A 19,312-nucleotide genomic window follows, 5' to 3' on the forward strand; every position below is an offset into this window, starting at 1 on the left:
GATTTAGCCCTTCTTGAAAGGCTTCACCCTTCCAAGTCGCAATATACAAACTTAGAATTTGATAACTTTTACATGTGTCCATTGTTCAAGCCCACAAGCAAGGAGCCAAAGTGATGCACCAAAGATCCACAACAATGGTAAATTGCAAGACAAAAGAAAGAAATCTATTACAGATCAAATAGTCACTGTAGTGATTTTGTGTGCAGAGACTTGTACAGGAAAAATATATGAGATGCTTGTGGCGGTTCAGGGATGGCCCCACTTTATCTTTCTGAGGAAATATCATTCTGTCCGTCCTACTTTCCTCACTGTGCAGTCTGATCATATGTGACCGTGCATCACAAAACGAACAAAAAGTCGCACACACTGATTTTGCGTGAGGACTGAAAATAAGTGAAATGGGTCAACCTAGCCGACCTTGACTTTTTCATATTTTCTGAAAGAGCAAGTCTTCTTTTACATTATGCTGAAATTCGGGATCATAAAACAGGCGGGAAAGTGTGTTTTTAAGCAGTTTATCTCGAATGTTTTTGGTAGAATAGTATGATTAGGTGTGTCTTTAGAGTCTCTTTTACATTTCTGAAAAAAAAACCTTGTACACACTCTTCATTTTCAACTCTAATAACTTTTGAAAGGACAGTGCTACTGCTTTGAAGTTGGCATTTATCATGGACAGAATGCATTAATGAGGCATGCTTAATTTCAGTTTAATTTGATAATCCCTTCATTGTTGCTACTGGGGTGGTTTACTTAATGTTTTTTGTCCCATTCATCGCACAGCCAGCACGGCTTGGTATAGTTTAAGCGCTTGAATAGACACTGTACTTCAGAGCCTCTTTTCTCAGTTCACACTTGCCCTGAGTTTGTGCTTTCTTTCCAATATTTAGGTAGGTTAGGAGAGTCCATTTGATTTGAGTTATACATCATTTTAAAGCTTAAAGTCTGCTCTTTCAGAATATGGTCATAACTAAAGATTCATGTCTGGCGACTTTTTGTTTGTTTTGTGATGCAGGGTCACATATTTAGAAAGAATCTTTAGGGTAAGGGGTGGGGAATTCAGAGACATTTGATGGTACAGTTCATTGTCAAAAGGGGACTTTGGGGCAGAGCTACTGAGGGCATAACATTAAAGATGTGATCACCCTCTCTGTTACCAGTATCACAGATACACAGCGTTGTGCCTAGATACCCATGTAGTAGGAATGGCTGCCCAGTCATCTGTCTCTATTCCTACTGATATCTGCTTACAGGTCACTATGCAGTTCTCAGTCAACAGACACTGGTTCTTGACCTGTCATTATGCAGTGGATAACTTGAGATGTATGGACACGGTCCTACCACCTCCAAACCAACCTGCAAGGTAACCATAAGTCCTACATTACTCCCAAAATCCTTCGTGCAACATGTTTAGCAGTTTTGCTGTCAAGATCATTGAGCTAGATTATCTTAGTTGGTGATTTTACCTTTAGATTAATTCACTTTTCATCACTGTAAGATATATCCTGGCATTTCTTAGCCGTTGTATTCTGTTAATGAATTGTTAGTTAATCTGTGTTCAAGAAAACAAACACAGATTTCCAATGTGTGTCTGTTTGAAATCGTACTTCATCTCAAGAACGGGAGAAAAAAAGCATGTGAGACAGCTTTGTGTTTGACACAGTCACAGAGTTGCTCTACCAAATCCCTTCATTTTGACCATGTTTATGCATGTCTGCATTTTTACAAATAAATGGTGTATTATGGGGAAAGAGTATAGAAACATATGTGGTTTGTTGTTCACATGTGAAATTATGCACTATTGAGGCAGCAACAGTTATGCCAGTATTTCTTGAGTTGAAAAAAAAAAAATTTGTTTTGGTTTTGGCAAGGATGGAAGGAAAAGGGAAATGTTTGAGAGGCATTTGCTTACTGACAGTACTGATGGCATGTGACATTATAGATGCATGTTTCTGATTGTTTGCAGTTATGATTCTTATCACAGAAAATGACTTCCCAAAACTACTAACAGTTTACAACGCAAATATTCATTGAGAAATCCTCATCATGAGCAATGATTACAGAAGCAAGTGTGGAGGTGGGTCACACTGAAAGTTGCTCTTATCTAATTGATGAGGAAAAAGCACAGTGTACTTAAGGTGTTGTCCGCATCACTGCTAGAAATCAACTGATATCGGTTGATAGTGTATGTCATCATGTTTTTTTGTTTTTTTTTGTGATGATACCTTTCCCACTTCATTGAGCAGGTTTCTGGAGCTCGAAGAGGAGATGTGCGATGTGATGTTAAACAAGAGGCAGAAGAAGGCTGTCCGCTACATTTGTGCAGCAGGAACCACACACACCCCTGGGCCCCACCAAGGTCCCACCATGATCCTAGGACCATTTGGGACAGGGAAGACCCACACCTTGGCCCTGGCAGTTCAGAGAACTGTGGACCAGTGCCCCCAAGCCAGAATCTTGATCTGCACCCGCTCAAATAGGTGTGTCTTTTACTGTACTTTCAATCAATGTATTGTTGGTTGTTGGAGAAATGAAGGCAAACCAACTATCTCCCCCTCCCCCCCCCCAAAAAAAAAAAAGGGGGAGGGGGAGATGTAATTCTGCACATCAAGATTTCCCCACATGAGCTAGTACGATAGTAGCACTCTACTGTCACAATGAAATTTCGCATTTAGGTTTTGTACAGGGGATATTGTTGATGCTCCTAGCTTCATTGAGATAAAATCAATTTGGGTTGTAATTAGTTGAAAAGGGGATCAGATCTGACATCCTGTAATTCCCAAAATAATAACAATAATAATAATAATGATAGTAGTAGTAGTAGTAGTAGTAGTAGTAGTAGTAATAATAATAATGATAATAATAATGATAATAATAATAATAATAATAATAATAATAATAATAATAATAATAATAATAAAAATAATAATAATAATAATAATGATAATGATAATAATAATAATAATAATGGTAATGATAATAATAATAATAATAATAATAATAATAATAATAATAATAATAATAATAATAATAATAATACATTTATATAGCATATTTTCCATAAATATACATGTTCAAATGCGCTTTACCAGTGGATTATTGATATTAACGGAACAAGTGGGTTTTTAGATGTTTTTTGAAGGTGACGAGAATAATAGATTCAATGTAAAAGAGACTTTGGAGAGGACATTTACTTTTTGAAATATTTTTGTTTATTCCTAGAGGATTTGAATCTTGTATCAATTTTCATTTTGTATTTTTCACTCATTACAGTTTTATTCTGTAGTGATATTCCCAGAATGGTTGCTTAATGATACAGAGTTTTTGATCCGTGCAGAGTGCACTAAATGGTGTTCTTCTTATGGTTAATTATGCAATATTAGATGAAAACTAGAAAGTACAGAATAGTTTCGTTGGCATGTATCAGTCTTTATGTACTTGACTCATAGGTAGCTATTGTTGAAGTTCTAGATATCAGTTCTACATTTGTCAAGCAGTCACAATATTATAACTACAAGAAACTGAAACTGTAAGCAAAATGACACCATTGCACCATTAAGAGTTCCTAAAATTAGATATAGGAAAAATAGTTGAAAGAATGTTGCAAAGTTTGTTGAGACAAGAGTGACACATTTGTTTAAATGGCAAAGTGTATGAATGGTTAAACTTACAAGTTACATAATCTTATATGCTGTAATTCTGTAATTCTTGTATTTTGGTAGAGATGTGTTGTTCCAATCACTTTGATTTACTGCATTAACATTTTATGTGCCATATATATCAAATGCATATTGGCAGAGCTTTTTTATAGCCTCAAGAAAGAAGTTTGATTCTTCAAAATCATGGAATTCTTCTGTGTGGTTGTTTGATACATGTTAAACAATGTCATTATTTTCGTGCTGACAGTGCTGCTGACTGGTATATCTCGACCTACCTGGACAGCTTCTGTCAAGAGCGAGGGGATGCTGTGCGGATGTTGCGAATCTATGCAGCTGAGCGCAGAATTGCCGCTGTACCAGAAGTGGTCAGGAAATACTGCCCTGTGGATGCTGAAGGCTTTCATGTCCCAACAGATGAAGAGCTTCTAGGTAAGGCAGGGTGTAGTTATTGAATGATAGATGCATTGTAAGTGAGCATGGGGTTAATTTATAGCGCTTGAAATGATGATACTTTGTGTTCACATACCCTTTAGTAAATGACTCTACACAAATAGGAAATGGTAAGAAAGGGCCTTTTTAATAAAATGAGGCAGTCTTGCAAGATTGTTGTGTTGTAATTGCAATGCCTACCGTTTGCCTAGGTAATGGGGAAAGGAAAAGAATTGCATTGAAACAGGTGTAGAAATATTTTATAGTGATATAAATATCTTAAATAGTAATTGTGCTTATTTCTGTAAAATGTCTGCAAGTCAGCCTGTGGGCTGCAATGGATATTAATCAATAAGATACCCTTTCAATTCAATTCAATTCAAATATATATTTAGACCTCAAAGAAGAGGAAGCCTTCATCACTGCAAATGTTCAGGTGTTATCTTTTGAACAGCTTGATCACCTGTCAAGGAGATCAAGTCATTGCCTTGTGACGTTTCAAAGTTTGGCTGCATAGCAAATCTGTCTTCATGATGTACAGCTTGTAGGTGGTGTTAACATTGTGCCATAGAAAGCATTGTGATCTTTGAAGATTTCTTGTGCAAAGTGCATAAATGTTCTGCATGTTTGTGTCCATAGAGTGGATGCGTGGCAGCAAAGATGATGCACAGACAGGACCACCAAACACCAGACCAAAACCACCAAACATTGTCCTGGCCACGCTCACCATGGCAGTGCACCTGGCCAAGACGCCTACCCTCCGTGGTTACTTCACCCACATTGTGATTGATGAAGCTGGTCAAGTCTTGGAACCTGAAGCGATCATCCCACTTGGTCTGGCGACAGAGACAACGTGTGTGGTCCTCGCTGGTGATCCCAAGCAAACAAATCCAATGGTTAGGACCACAGAACAGCATGACTATTCTCTTTCATTCAGAAGTCAAATTCCTGCATATTTTTATGCCTTGATCTGCTCCAAAGAGTGCTAGAAGCATTATATTTTTTGGGTTGTGGGGGGGGGGGGGAGGCTATTGTACTGTTGGCAGCAGCCATTGAAGCCAATTGCTTGTGAGGAGCCTTGCTAGCCATCTGCTTGGTGGGGACTATGCATGTCTGTTAATGAGTGGAAAGTTTATTTAATGCAGAGTTTGGAAGAGAATGAAGCAGCCAGACTATTATCATAAGCCTTTGAGATGACTACTTTCCCTTTCTTCACAGCTACCTTTGCCTTGGCCTTATCGAATGTTTACATATGGTAATTTGGTTTGGTAGAAAGAGTAGAAATGATTGTGCAATACAGCTAGTGCTGAAAGGTCAAAGTCATTATGCTTTGCCATAAATTGCCATTTCCTGTCATTACCACAGCAGCTAGGAGTGTCCAGTCATTACAAAAGGTAATTTGATGGACAGTATAGCAATGAATCTACACTGATTTGCATGAACAAGACTGTAGTGATAGGTGAATGATTAAGGTCAAAGGTCAGTGTACCTTGTTTTAAAATGTCATTCTTGATGAATATGTCAACTGATGATATTATCTGGCAAGAAGGGGAGAGATTAAGTCAATGATTAATTGCTGGGAATAAAAAGGGTGATAGGTTAATGTCAGTCCTCAGTCAGTGATCATCTAAGATTGAGATAAATCAGAAATGTTACATTAACCACACAAACAATAATTTGTCGCCTGCCTTGTAGAAGTGTCCTAGCATGAAATTTCATTCCAAAATCAAATTTTGATAGAGTCTTGAAAGCTCTGTAATGTTAAGATACATCAAAATTTTGTTCTTTTGTGTGTGATTTGTTGATTTGTGTGAAGAGTGTATGAGTATGGTTGAGTAACATGCATTGTAAACCTTGTACAAGCAAGTCCAACTTGTCAGTGTGCATGAGATCATAATGGACAGTGACAAGTCAGACGTCTATTGCAATGTTGCAGCAATGTGACCCTCGGTGCCATGCAGGGTTCCTGAAGTCCCAGCAAAATATGTCCATACTTATCAAGACTGTTTGTAGTTCCACCGGATGTTCAAAACTCTTTAAGTAACTGCAGTTATTTGTGTCGGCACATAAGATTATGTAGGACTACAGTTGTAGGTGCCAAGTTAAAGTTTATTTATGAGCCTTTTTGTTTCATTTGGAGTGAGATGTTTCAGAAGTGAAGTTTACATTTGGTTCCAGTGGTCCAGACATGAAAGAAAGGGACTCATAAGTCTTGTTTGTTAGTCTGTCTGTTTATCCAGTTATTTCAATTTCCACAATAATTCTTCCTGTCAATTCTCTTTGAATGTTAGGTGCACTCATTCCATGCACTGGATGCCAAGTTTGACATGTCTCTGCTGCAACGCCTCTACAAGTTTGACAAGCAGAACAAATGCCAGGCAAGTTGCCTCCTCCATGACAACTATCGCAGCTGCCAGGCCATCTTGGACTTCCTGAAGGTCCACTATGGTATGACGCTGAAGTCACGGTATCAGGAGGGGGAGGAACACCCCAACCTCTACCCACTCAACTTTGTGGAAGTGAAGGGAGTTGACACACTGGTCGAGTCGTCCTACATAAATCTGGAGGAGGCACGAGAGGTTGTGGAGAAAGTGGCATCACTCATACAGTTCTGGCCAGATGAACAGTGGGGAAAGCCAAAGCAGAGTGAAATAGTGGTCTTGTCCCCGTACTTCCCTCAGGTGAGTTCTACTGGATTTAAGACATCTGAACATCATGCATTACCTCTCCTGTTAGTGTCAGTAGGTAAACATGAAGTAGAATTAAGATTAAATGTTAAGCCAAATTTCTGTGTTTTGTACGTACACATAGTGCACCTGTAATTTGCCTCCCACTCAAGTACATTGGCCATTCACTTTTTGCCAGGAGTATCCTTAACGAAAGGAGTTTAAACTCCCCCTTTCCCCGAAGAAAAAACAGAAGGGGTAAAAAATGAGTCAGCAGAGATAAAAGAAAACAAGCATCACACTGCATATGTTATGGCATTAACATTTATGTCAGTGGAAGTTATTGAAATTTAAGTTTCACATGTTTGCATAAAAGAGTGATAGCAATGTCGTGAGGTGATGTTGGTCACCAGTGTGTAGATTGTGTAACAATCTTAGGGTTCGGACTCAAATGAATGAGTATCAGCACTCAGAATGTTGTTATTGCTAACTTTATTCTGACATCACTGATGTCATACCCAAACAACAACCCCCAGGTCTGTGATTACTGTCCTGAATCACATGAGTGGACATCAGTCGGCAGGAATACCATACTCGTGCGAACATCCTGATATAAGATTGGAATAATAGTAAGCATATAACCATATATTCCAAATTATATACAATGTGATTATAACACGTGCACCATGCCTCAAAACACTGAATACATACTAAGCTATACACATAGGCCCTAAATACCAAAAATGAATCGTGTAAATCTATTATACAGTGATAGAAAAACAAATTCGATATAAACTCTCAGCTATGCTATTATAAACCATACAACCCAATGCACTGACACAAAACCAGGGAACCAACTGTATATCAAGAACAATAAAGTATAAAATCACAGTCGTTCCCTCTAAATAGCTTATACTGTACATGTTACACACTGTCTTCGTATCTATGGTATATGTACTGCACATGGGCGCCGCCATTTTGTTCATGGGCGCCGCCATTTTGTTCATGCACGTCTAGTGCGCCCTCAACGATCTATAGTCATGTACATAAAATTAAATGTGCAGTCTGACCAAGCAATCATTAATTTGTAAAACCTTTCGCAATTTGGGTTATGCAATATCCGTTAAATCAATGGCTCAAAGTGCACAAAACCATACATACAATATATTCCAATGAATATATTGCTGCCACAGATTCAAACAAATCATAATCTTAACGCACAGAATTATAAATCTGGTTAACTGTCATAGCTGGAATATCAAACAACCAAATAAGATAGAATCAAGTCAGATTCTTCTTCCAAAATGCAAGCAACCCTATATGACACAGTAACTAAGTAATATAGTCAGAAATTCTGTATTCCAGCTGACCATATAACTCGTGATTATATGATTAAATCGCCAGCTCTGTATATCTCTCATATTGTATATATATATACATACTATTACTAAGAACCATCTTACATGTAATAGAGAATAGCTTGGTGGACTGTCTTCTAACTTCTGTTCTGACTAAATTGCAGGAGTTACCAACCCAGACAAATCAGTTTTAACATAAATTATCAATGAATCATTAGACAAGAGTACAACAGTGTAGTGAATGAAAATTACTGCATCAAATCAGTAAGTAAGAAAGTTGTAAAATGTTGACAACTTACAAAAGTTCCTCCTGCACTCACAAACTGCATCCAGCTCCTCCAAAGTTCAGGACAGCAATGAGCACATGGTAAAACTTTAACAAAGACTTCTACACTGAGAGTCTCATCACTTTACTCCAAATTCGATATCGAGGTGCCATGCAATCTGTATCAAAATTACCCATACCTTATGTGCATCACGCATATTTATAATAACCATCTTGCCCTCAACAAGTAATGATTGTATAAACCACCAATGGTCTAGATGGACATCAGATATTGTTAAATATCTGTTCTTCAAATAAAGGACTATATTCATTTTGCACCTTGCTACTTCTAAACTTGGAACTATTTCCAGTGATGGGGTAGCTTGGGTCTGGAAACAATAGAACAAAGAGTTTCTGCCAAGCACTGCCCATGACTCATTTTGTTTACCCATGGATTAGTGTCCCCTTCCCCTCCTTGACCATGGCCTGCAATGTAATTCATGTAGGCTACAATAGAGTGCATGTCTCATAGTAAACTGGACAGTGTGTGTTATATCAGATACTGTACTGCCCTACACTGTAAACCACTATCTTCAACTTTCCATTTCGTGTCAGAAATAGTAAATTTACAGTCAACTTTGCAGTAATCTGATGTAAAAAATGAAACTTTTTGTGTTTGTCTCTCTCTCTTTTAATACCTAGGGAGGTTATTTTTTTCAGTGTTTCTTTGTTTGTCTGTGTGCAAAATAACTCAAAAAGTTTTGAGTGGATCTTAATAAAACTTGCAGGAAAACTTGGTAATGACACAAGGAACAGATGATTAAATTTTGGTAGTAATTCAGAAATTTGTACGAATTTTTGAAGGACTTTTTAATCCTTTGGCAAATAAAAAAAATCTTGGGAGTTAAAGCTGCACATATTTGAGGTTTGCAAATGCACACTAAAGGCACATGCTCTGCTTGAGGCACTGCGCAGCATGCAGGAAGCTGATGAGGTACTAGATAATCACAAGGCCTCTTTGGGATTCGCTGCAATTAATCTCATGATTGGGATCTTGATCATTATCTCTACTGTTTTGTATGTGTGAATGCGGCTGTAGGGAAAATGGGCAATTTTCAGCCTGTTTTTATGGGTAGAAATGTGCCGCTTGGTGGAGGTCTGCTCTCTCAGAGGGCTTTTTGAGCTTACCTGAGAAGAAATGCTCAAGTGGGCTATTGCAATCAGACATCTGTTATGCCTAAACATTTTTAGAATTTAACCTTCTTGAAAACAGATGGCTGGATTTTGACCAAACTTAGAAGGAAATATGAATTGGGGGGAGGGGGGGGGGGGAGAAGAGGGAAACATAGTGCCCCATAGGATCCACTGGGGTGAGGCCCAAATACCCTTGTGAGGCCCGAATACCCTTAAATTATGGCTAATTTTCTTTATTTCATCCGAACAAGCAGGAATCATCACTGGGGGAGAGGATTGCTGTTCGTACAAATGATGGTCCCCCATGGATGGGGCCCCAAATACCCCATAGCAGAAGGATGCTGCCAAAGGGGCCTGTAGAAATCTCTAAATCTCAAGATGTTTTAATAAGTTTGCTTCACTTAGAGTGCCACGAGGGTAAAACAATGGAGAGCTGCTAGTTTATTATGTTGATATGCAGGTCCGTAGGAGACTTTTTAATGGGCGATGAAAATATTGCCTCATCTAATTTGATCATGTCATTGTGACCACTATCAATATTCATGAAAATATGCTAGACTTTGAAATTCTAAAGCTCGCTTTTTGTGTCTGATTCAAGTGAAACTGCTCTGAGCTTTTAGTTGTGTTAACCCTAACTTACCTGGGGGCATAATGGCCCCCCCCCTCGACAAATTCCGCGACCATTCCGGCGCGCAAAATTTTTTGACTGCGCCGCTCACTGACTTTTTACTTTCAAGTCTCACGCAACTTTTGAGACCAAATTTGTCATGCCCGGGCATACCATTCCGAAGCCACGCCCCTTCAAAAATTTTTGTCAACCCCAAAATTGCTCAAATATGTGATTTTGTGTACAAAGTCAATACAAATTGTGTTTTTTCAATAAATTCATATAAAGATTCATATTTTTAATTCTAATGGCTGAAATCAATTTATTTTAGTATAATTATGCTTCAAAAATGTGTATGACAAATTCTGCTGAAAAAACAACAAAAGCAAAAGTTTGAAAAAACAACGAAATACATAAAATATTCATAAAATGATAAAAAACATAAGAAATTAATTTCGATACTGAATTTTTTTGTATGCACAAATGTTTGGAATGTCACTACGAATATTTACACCAAAAATCAGCGTTCCATAAGCTTTTATAAGCCAATTACAGACGAAAATGAGGTTTTTGCATATATTTGCATAATTAATTCATTTAAAATAGAAGATGCAAATTTTTTGAAAGTTTACATCCGGCTTTATATTCATGCAAAATTTTGCGGCGATCGCGCGATCAATGGCCGAGATCTGAAGGGGGGGCCATAATTGCCCCCCCTCCCCCCCCCCTCCCCCCCCCCCCCCCCTCCCAGGAATTCAAGCTCGCTAAATAGCCCAGGTAAGTTAGGGTTAATAGATGCATTATAGAAAATTGTGAAAGTTGTTTTGTAACTCCTTTTTACCACTAGGTGCAATTGATTAGATCTGAGATGAAGAAGCGTGGCCTACATGCAGTGACAGTGGAGACAGTGCAGAATGTGCAAGGTATAGTGATGTCATTGGTAGCTCATCTCAAGTCAAGAGAGACTACACTACAGAGGAGATTCATGCCCCAAATCAACCAAAAATTACCAAACATGGAGACCCTTTTGAATGTCAATAAATTTTGGCAGTGGTATTCAGTGGTTACTTCAAAATAATGTTCATAGTATCAAATATAAATGTGTGTCAAATGCTTTTCATTAAATTTGTTGCTAATGTGTTTGCTAATTCTCTATCGGTGTGTCAAGTATTGTATGATTATGTACGGTATCCATCCTTGAAGATGGTTGCAATATGTTTGGCGACATTGGATACAATTCTTACATGAAAAGATAGTAGTGAGAGGTTAAATATTACCATCAAAGGTAACATCACTATATTTGTGAATGCCATTTCCCAGCTATAATTTTAGAACTGAATGACCAGTCATTATGTTATATGCATGTGTACTGGGAAAGATAGGAATTATAAGAGTTATTTAACAATTGGGATGAAATGACAGATGTGAAATGTCAGTAACCTAAGATCAGTAAACTTTGATGACAAATGTCATCCCAGCCATAACTTTGGCCAATTATTTGCAGTAATTATTATTGGAATGATGAAATGAATGATTTGGGTGAAATGATGGGGTAAAGGTCAAAAGTCACTGACCTTGGCTCAAAACATATTTTTCCCGCTCAAAAAAGTCGGCTAGGATTGTGCGATGGGAAAGTGACATGGTAAGATGCATAGAAGTAAATTAAAAAAAAAATCATTTAAGGAGAGAAGATTGATGATGTATGCAGGTGGTTCTGAATGGAGGGAGTGTAACTTAGATCTGTTGTTTCTGTGTAAGCAGTTTCATGGCCTATAATATGATGTGGATGCAACTGATCTATTTCTTGATATTTGTGTATTCCCTTTTTTCTCCCCGTAGGAAAACAGTATCGTGCAGTGTTCATCAGTACGGTTCGCACAAGGTCTACTCTGAACAATATTGACATCACTGCCATACGCCAGGGTGGTAGGGGACCTGTCAGAAACAGATACTGGTATGGTTTTCTCTCTGACCGAGGACTCTTGAACACAGCTTTCACACGTGCCAAGTCCCTGATTGTTGTAATTGGAGATCCAGTGGCGCTGTGTTCAGTCGGAGAGTGCCAGAAAACATGGACGAGGTACATCAAGACATGTGAGGACAAGGAAGGCCTTTTGCCCAATGACCTCACTTTTGCGGAAATCACAAGGCAAATTGATGCAGCTAAACACTTACTGAATCCGAAGGCACGTCCCTTTAATCCTCGGTCCAAGACTTACAAATCTAGTCAGCATTATGTTTCACATAACAGAGGAGCTGCTGCAATATCTGTGACTCGTGCTGTTGCAGTTCCTGGTTGTCGCCAAGGAAGTAAGGACACTGGCACACTGCGTGATAAACCGGACGTTGACGCTGAAGAGCTGAGGGGACAGGAATGGCTTCAAGATCTGAGAGAGCAGATGCTAGAAGATGAGAGAGCTGAGCAAAGGAGAAGCAGACCTTATGAACTTGAATCCATAGATGATCTTGATGATACTGGTCTCCAAGAACGGGAGGGAATGCCAGACATGCCACAGACATCACTGCAGGAACCATGCCCTGCACATGCACAAGAAACCCCAGTGGCAGCTGGTGACCGAGGCAGGGAGTATCATTTGAATAATCTACGTATGGTTGAGAGGCATGGACATGTTGCTCTTCTGCGAAGAAATCAAAGAAGACAAGCTCCCAGGACAAGGTGTGAAGATGCGTACGCATCTGATGATGAGAATGACACTGGTCAACATGATGATTTACATGAGGGATCTGTAGAGCAACTTTTAGAACTGACGGTCAAATACCCTGAGAAATACAAGGTCTGTACCTTCATCCATGAGGTAACTGGGCGTATGATTGCCATTCCACACGACAGACAATCTGGGGATGTCATTTCTATCACCAGTATGAGGCGACGGGGCCAGGCTTTAAACACAGACAAAGTAGTAGTGGAGGTCATGGAGGATATTGAGGATGAGGAATATGATGATGAAGCCAACATTGAAGAAGACAAGATGATCTATGGAAAAGTGACAGGTATTGTTGAACGCAACGGGGACCTTAAAGGTCGGAAATTGGTGTGCTACTTGGATCCTCACAATGTCAATATCATGGTGCCAGTTGATCGCTCATGTCCAAAACTGTTCTTAGTTGGGAAACCAAATCCTAGAAGTGGACAGTGCAGTGAGGCAAAAGTAACAGTCTACATGGCTGTAAGAGAAGATGCAAAAGAAAGAGAGGACTTTACATCTTCACGTGAAGTGAGAGTTGCTTACTATGAAAGAGCTCAAAAACTCTTTGTTGTTCAGTACTTGCATTGGGCCAAACGTACCCCGTATCCCTTTGGAATTGTCACTGAGGAGTTGTTACCTGGAGATACACAGCGTAGTGGCCTGCACATCTTGAAACTTGTACATGGAATTAGAGAGGAATATACGCAAGTTCAAAGAGAATATCCAAAAGACTGGACCATTCCAAAGGATGAGCTCATGTCTAGACAAGATCTGCGTGCCCAAAAAGTCTTCACCATTGATCCTCCTGGCTCCAAGGATTTGGATGATGCTATCAGTATAATCCAGCTTCCTGGAAATAGATACCAAATTGATGTGCACATCGCTGACGTGTCGTACTTCATCACCAAGGATAGTGCTCTTGATAAGGAAGCATATGAGCGTGGCACATCCTTCTACCATCCTTTTCCCGTGAACTGTTTCCACATGCTGCCAACAGAGCTGAGCACAAGGCTCTGCAGCTTGCTCCCAGGTCATGATAGATTAGCATTTACAGTCCGATTTGTATTGGACCAGGATGGACAAATGGTTGCAGTTCCACAGTTCTTTAGATCTGTGATTAAATCAATCCGGAAACTGACCTACGAAGAGACTGAGAGAATCATTCAGGGAAGCAGTCATCAAGGCTGTGAAGTGGAAGCACAGATAAGATGCCTACATAGGCTTGCTCAACAGTGTCGAAGCCACCGTCTTGAGGATGGCTGGAGGATATACCAATGTGAAGATGATGGAGGTGGAGCAGTGTGTCATCCTCATGCCCACAGCCTGATTGAGGAATTAATGCTGTTGGCAAATGAAAGTGTTGCAAAGAAAATTCTTGAAAACTTTCCTGAGTGTACTCCTCTCAGAAGACAGCTAGCACCATCTCAGGAGCAGGTAGAGGCATGGAAGGGCCGTTTTCATAAAGCAATAGCCAACAGTGTCCTTCTCTCAATGCATGCTGATCGCAGTGAAGTTGACACTGCTATTGAATGTCAGGATAATCCAATGGCTGTTGCTGTCGAAGTGTGGAGAGAAGTGCATCGACTTATGCAAGAGACTGAAGGCCCCATGGATGTGGAGAACATTATCAATCTGGTACTGCAAGACAGCAACCATCCACACCATGCACTTGCATTGTCTTATTACCACCGCATCATGGAGTCTGCTGAGTACATTGACACAACCAGCCAACAAGGGACTGATAAGAGATCACACTACTCCTTGAAGCGAAAAGCATACTGCCACTTTACGTCACCAATTCGACGTTACATGGACATAATTGTGCACAGAATGCTTGCTGCTGCAATAGAAGGTAGCCAAAGCCCATACTCGCCAAGAGAAATGGCAGACATCACACACCACTGCAATAGTCAGAACGCCAGATCCAAGCGATTCAGCAAGGAGACCTTGTCACTTAAGCTGGCTCTGAAGCTCAAAGAAGCTCCTCTGCAGACAAGTTCCTTCATAGAGGGCTTTAATGAGATGTCAATGATGATGTACTTGCCATATCGCAGCTATGTACTGAGTGGACATAGGGCTGTTGCTTTCAGCCATCTGAAACCTGCAGAGAAGCCAGAAGTAGAGTCTGAGGGTGTGAAACTGAAGTGGAAGACGAGGATGTATGATACCACTAGGAGAAGGATTGCAGTATCTCCAGCAAAGATAGAGTATTCTTCTCCTGTCGTCAGTATCCCTGCAGAAAATTGGCACGCTATTATCCAAGCTATCAAGGAAGGAAATAATGATGGTATTGTCACTGCTATTCAGACTGCAGATGCCAATGGACGACGTGATGCCAATCCCTTTAGCAGCAGTACCCAAGACGATAGATCAGACACACAGGTCCTTGAGATGGTATCTTTTGAGAGGACGTATAAGGCAGGCGATGTTTGTAAGCTCCAGATGAACTCCAAGGTGCTCAAAGGTTTGCTGGTACCTCAGATTCAGCTCTTCCACATAAGCCCAAAGGTTGGTTTCTGTACTGAGCATCGTTCTTCACCTGTTACCTGCTTTGCCAGAATAGCTCGGGATATTCCAGGCAGGGAGAAGTCCATCACAAGCTATCAAAACAAGTGGCAAGAGATGCTGTCTATGGTGACTGCCAACAGCTCCATTGGCAATGATGACACAGTCATCCTTCAGAATGTGCCAATCAAATGGAAAGAAAACCAGGGCAAAATATCTGGCTATTTTGAGTTATCTGAGGACTTCCTTGAGAAGCATAGCATTCGCATTTTCGTCAAATACCGTGTGTTGAATAATGAATATCACTACCTGTGTGTCTGCATCGACCGCAAAGTCAGGGTGAAATCCCAGCTTGCAATCAGTCAGTACGACAAGAACAAGGGTAGCATTGGCCCCTTCAACAGAGATGCATGGAGCAAACAAACAATTGTTGCCCACTGCTGCTTGGAGAAGACAGATCCTGCGCAAGTGAATGAGATTTGCGGAATTAAGAAGGAGAAGTCGAGGCGTAATAGGGAACAACATAACGTTGCCGAAGAAGAAGATGTTCCATTGAGGCTTCCTGTAGAATTTGTCATCCACCAGTCATCAGCACCTTTTCCTGAGGATCTCCTTGATGACAAAAGACACTTGGCCAGCTCTGTGGAAATGATTCTGAAACCTGAGCCAGACAGGTGAGAGGCTACCCTGAGCTCTATCCATGTAATACTGTCTCTGCGTTTTTCTGGTATTGTCTGCATATTTGAATGACATTATTGCATTTGTTGATTGTGATGCAATAGTAGAAAATTCTTATGGTGCACACCTGCAATATCATGCCATAGTTGTGTATCAATTATGTTCCAAAAATCATACACATGACAACAGTATTTAACTTACCAACTTAGGGACTAAGAGACCATAGTAGTGTTCTTCCATTCATCCCCATCCATCTGCCGTCTTTTGATCAGGGATGTTCTCAAAGAACCTTCATGTAATGTTTGCTTTCTGACATCATATTTTATGGTTAAAGGTCATAAAAGCCATGGATTAAATTTTGGTTGAAAGACTCCTGTGTTACAAGTACATGTATGTTTACAACCTTTACTCCCAGACAAACTCAGAATTTGAGGTCAAGAGTGCACTTTTGCAAACTTCATGGTATTGTGCCTTAGAGTTCATATGCTTAGGTAATGCTTACAGTCACTACATGTTAAAATTTACCTTAACCACAAGACTGTTTTATTTGTCTTGGTCATAACTCTCCCCTGCAGTAACCAGTTACAACCTAAGTGAGAGCTGACACATTGATTAACAGAAGGGAAAACTGTTGTGTGAATCCTAGTGATAATAAGGTCTTGTTTATCCAGGGTAACCTCTTCAGTGCTGCCAATGCTCTACCAAAGTTCCTGCCATTATTATTACCCTAACGTTGCCAGGTAACCATTTATACACCTGGGTGAGAGGGACATGATGGGTCAAAACATATTGTTCTAGGATGTAAGCATTGGGTGGGAATTAAATTCCAGGCCTCTGATGCAGAGTTTGGAGTTCATAAACTATTCATTTTGATTTAATGGTATGGCTCTTGCAAGGTACATTGTATGCTTGGGCACACGTTACTTAATTATTTTGTATTATTTTATTACTGTGAGAACCATTCACATATTTTTTCTATTTTTTCCCTGCTCTTTCCATAGACGTCTGGAACAAGCAATAGTTGCCCTGTCCAAAGCACCGCAACTAGTCAAAGACATCGCATTACAGAGACCTCATAAGCCTGCCATACATGGCATCGACAGAAGTGAGTTTTGAGTATTCCTTTTATATGTTGAAAATTCAGTTTGCTTTATCTTAAAGTATTACAGCATAGCTGACCATGCTACTTTTGAAAGTTCAGAACTTTTCAGAGTGGTAATGGTGGTGATAGATAGAGATCAAGTATCAAAGTCATGTGTGTCATGAAATAAGACTAGTCAGCAAGCGTAGTAGATTACAATTGATTGTGGAATTATAAAGAAAATAGTTTGTGATTCTTTCTTCATAGTAACCATTATGATACTATGTACATTAACACCATGTTCCCAGGGGACACGGCAGCCCCGTTTGTCTGAAAAGTAGTGCGGCATTGATAGATGAGATGTTCTCTTGTATTTTTTCTCTCTTTATTCTAGTCTTGTTTGTTCCAGTTCTCACTCTGGTGAACATGTGGTATACAGCTATCAAACCTTGTTTGTACAGCATCTGGTCAGGCTATACTACACTATTATTTTCCGTCGCGTCCCAGTACGGACCACCCAACTTTTATTTAAGCCCTGTGACGTGCTGTCACATTTTGTTAAGTTCACCCCATTTTGGTGCGACCTATGAGGCTTCTCATTAGCAGTGGACTGCAGTGGTAAATCTTTTGACAGTTTAAAAATTTGACACAGCATCCCTGGCAATCATGGCCTGTCACGTTTACCCATCCCGTCCCCCAGCATTGTCTCACATCCATCCCGGTTTGCCCACTGTGGTTTGAAACGTGACTGCCATGACTGCCGAAAACTTGGTGTAAACGCAGCATTAGCCTGTGCATTGGGTTATATGCACATCTGTCTGGTTATATGGCTAGACCCTTGGATAGCAAGGATTGGATCCCTATGTATACACAAGATCTTGGCTGTATTTAGGTGGGTGCACATTATGCAGTGTGCATGCACAAGTCAATGTGCATGGATCTGATTTTCAGTATAAACTGATTACACATTGCAACTGTTTGGGTAGAAAAAGACATATTGACTTTACATATTTTTAAAATTATTATTATTTTAAGCAGTGCTTTGCACTTCTTCAATTCTGATCAGTAAGATAACAGTTTGTCATGCTTATCTTGATGCTCTGATCTGTTTCATTCTTAAGCCACCACAACAGCAAAGCTTCTAAACCTGGCCAAAGGCATACAGAACCTTCGGGTACCAGATACAAGCCTGAAGCCATTGAATCAATCTCAGCAGGAGGCAGTGAAAGAAGCCTTGCGAAGCACCTTCTCTGTCATTCAAGGACCACCAGGTAAGTGGCATAAAGGACTTCTGCAAGTCTGATTGTTCATTGACACTAGAGTGTGCCACAAAACTTTTGCTTGACTCGGCATTTGCCTGAAAAAAAAAAAAAAACTGCTTTTGTAGAAGTGATAACTGTGTATAAATCCTCATAGGAAGATGTAATAGATTGCTCCATGACTGTAGATATGTTTCGCATGTGGCATCTCTGATACCAGCTCTCTTAAAATGAAGTGGCCAACATATCATATGACATCATTTTTTGTTTTTTACTTCCAACTGACTGTCATATTACACAACAATATTAAAACTTGTTTTGAATTTTACATCAGCTGTTTCTCTACCCCTCTTCTCAGTGATCTGATAGCTTTCCATGCATCACTTGTCTTCAATTAGACATATCATGCTCATAGGTTGCCCTCAGATTTCAAACCCCAAGTCGTCCACCCATTGATTAAAGCACTCATTGTAAATCCTGCCACCGTAAAGTAATGCTGTGTCTTCACAGGAACCGGCAAAACAGTGACGGGGGCCTACCTTGCATACTTCTTCTCCTGCATCAACTCACAGCTGCAGACAGGTGACCAACGACCTCAAGTGCTCTACTGTGGGCCCTCGAACAAGTCTGTGGATGTTGTGGCTAGTACGTCCATATTCGTTTTCATCTGTATTTCTGAGTCTGTCAATCTCACTTTGTGCAGTTGTTCAGCAATTTGAAGCTGATATCACTCTGACATGATTTACTCATCATTAGATGTATTGAATGTTTCCAAAGTTCCTGTACGTGTGGTTTGATATAACATCAAGCAAAGGACATTCATGCAATATTTCTGGTACTTTAAATGATTTTTATCCCCACCCCCCCTCCTATTTGCAGACAGTCACACTTGTGTTGTGGGGCGTG

The 19,312-nt window shown here is 39.9% G+C and overlaps 1 protein-coding gene across 4 annotated transcripts in view; it reads left to right on the forward strand.

Annotated features, from left to right (window-relative positions):
• Positions 1 to 19,312, forward strand: part of LOC139740903 (3'-5' exoribonuclease HELZ2-like) — a 71,898-nt gene that overhangs the window by 40,342 nt on the left and 12,244 nt on the right. For all 4 annotated transcript variants that reach the window (XM_071651523.1, XM_071651662.1, XM_071651734.1 and 1 more), the window contains 10 exons: positions 1,251 to 1,360; positions 2,244 to 2,477; positions 3,904 to 4,085; positions 4,725 to 4,981; positions 6,377 to 6,766; positions 11,023 to 11,098; positions 12,015 to 16,062; positions 17,068 to 17,171; positions 18,269 to 18,418; positions 18,917 to 19,051. In XM_071651523.1, the coding sequence (XP_071507624.1) occupies positions 1,251 to 1,360; positions 2,244 to 2,477; positions 3,904 to 4,085; positions 4,725 to 4,981; positions 6,377 to 6,766; positions 11,023 to 11,098; positions 12,015 to 16,062; positions 17,068 to 17,171; positions 18,269 to 18,418; positions 18,917 to 19,051 (5,686 nt within the window). The remainder of the gene's footprint in view (positions 1 to 1,250; positions 1,361 to 2,243; positions 2,478 to 3,903; positions 4,086 to 4,724; positions 4,982 to 6,376; positions 6,767 to 11,022; positions 11,099 to 12,014; positions 16,063 to 17,067; positions 17,172 to 18,268; positions 18,419 to 18,916; positions 19,052 to 19,312) is intronic.

This window comes from Diadema antillarum, unplaced genomic scaffold, assembly GCF_040938485.1.
Source record: "Diadema antillarum isolate AM-2024a unplaced genomic scaffold, OU_Dant_1.0 scf00000003, whole genome shotgun sequence".
Lineage (NCBI taxonomy): Eukaryota > Metazoa > Echinodermata > Echinoidea > Diadematoida > Diadematidae > Diadema > Diadema antillarum.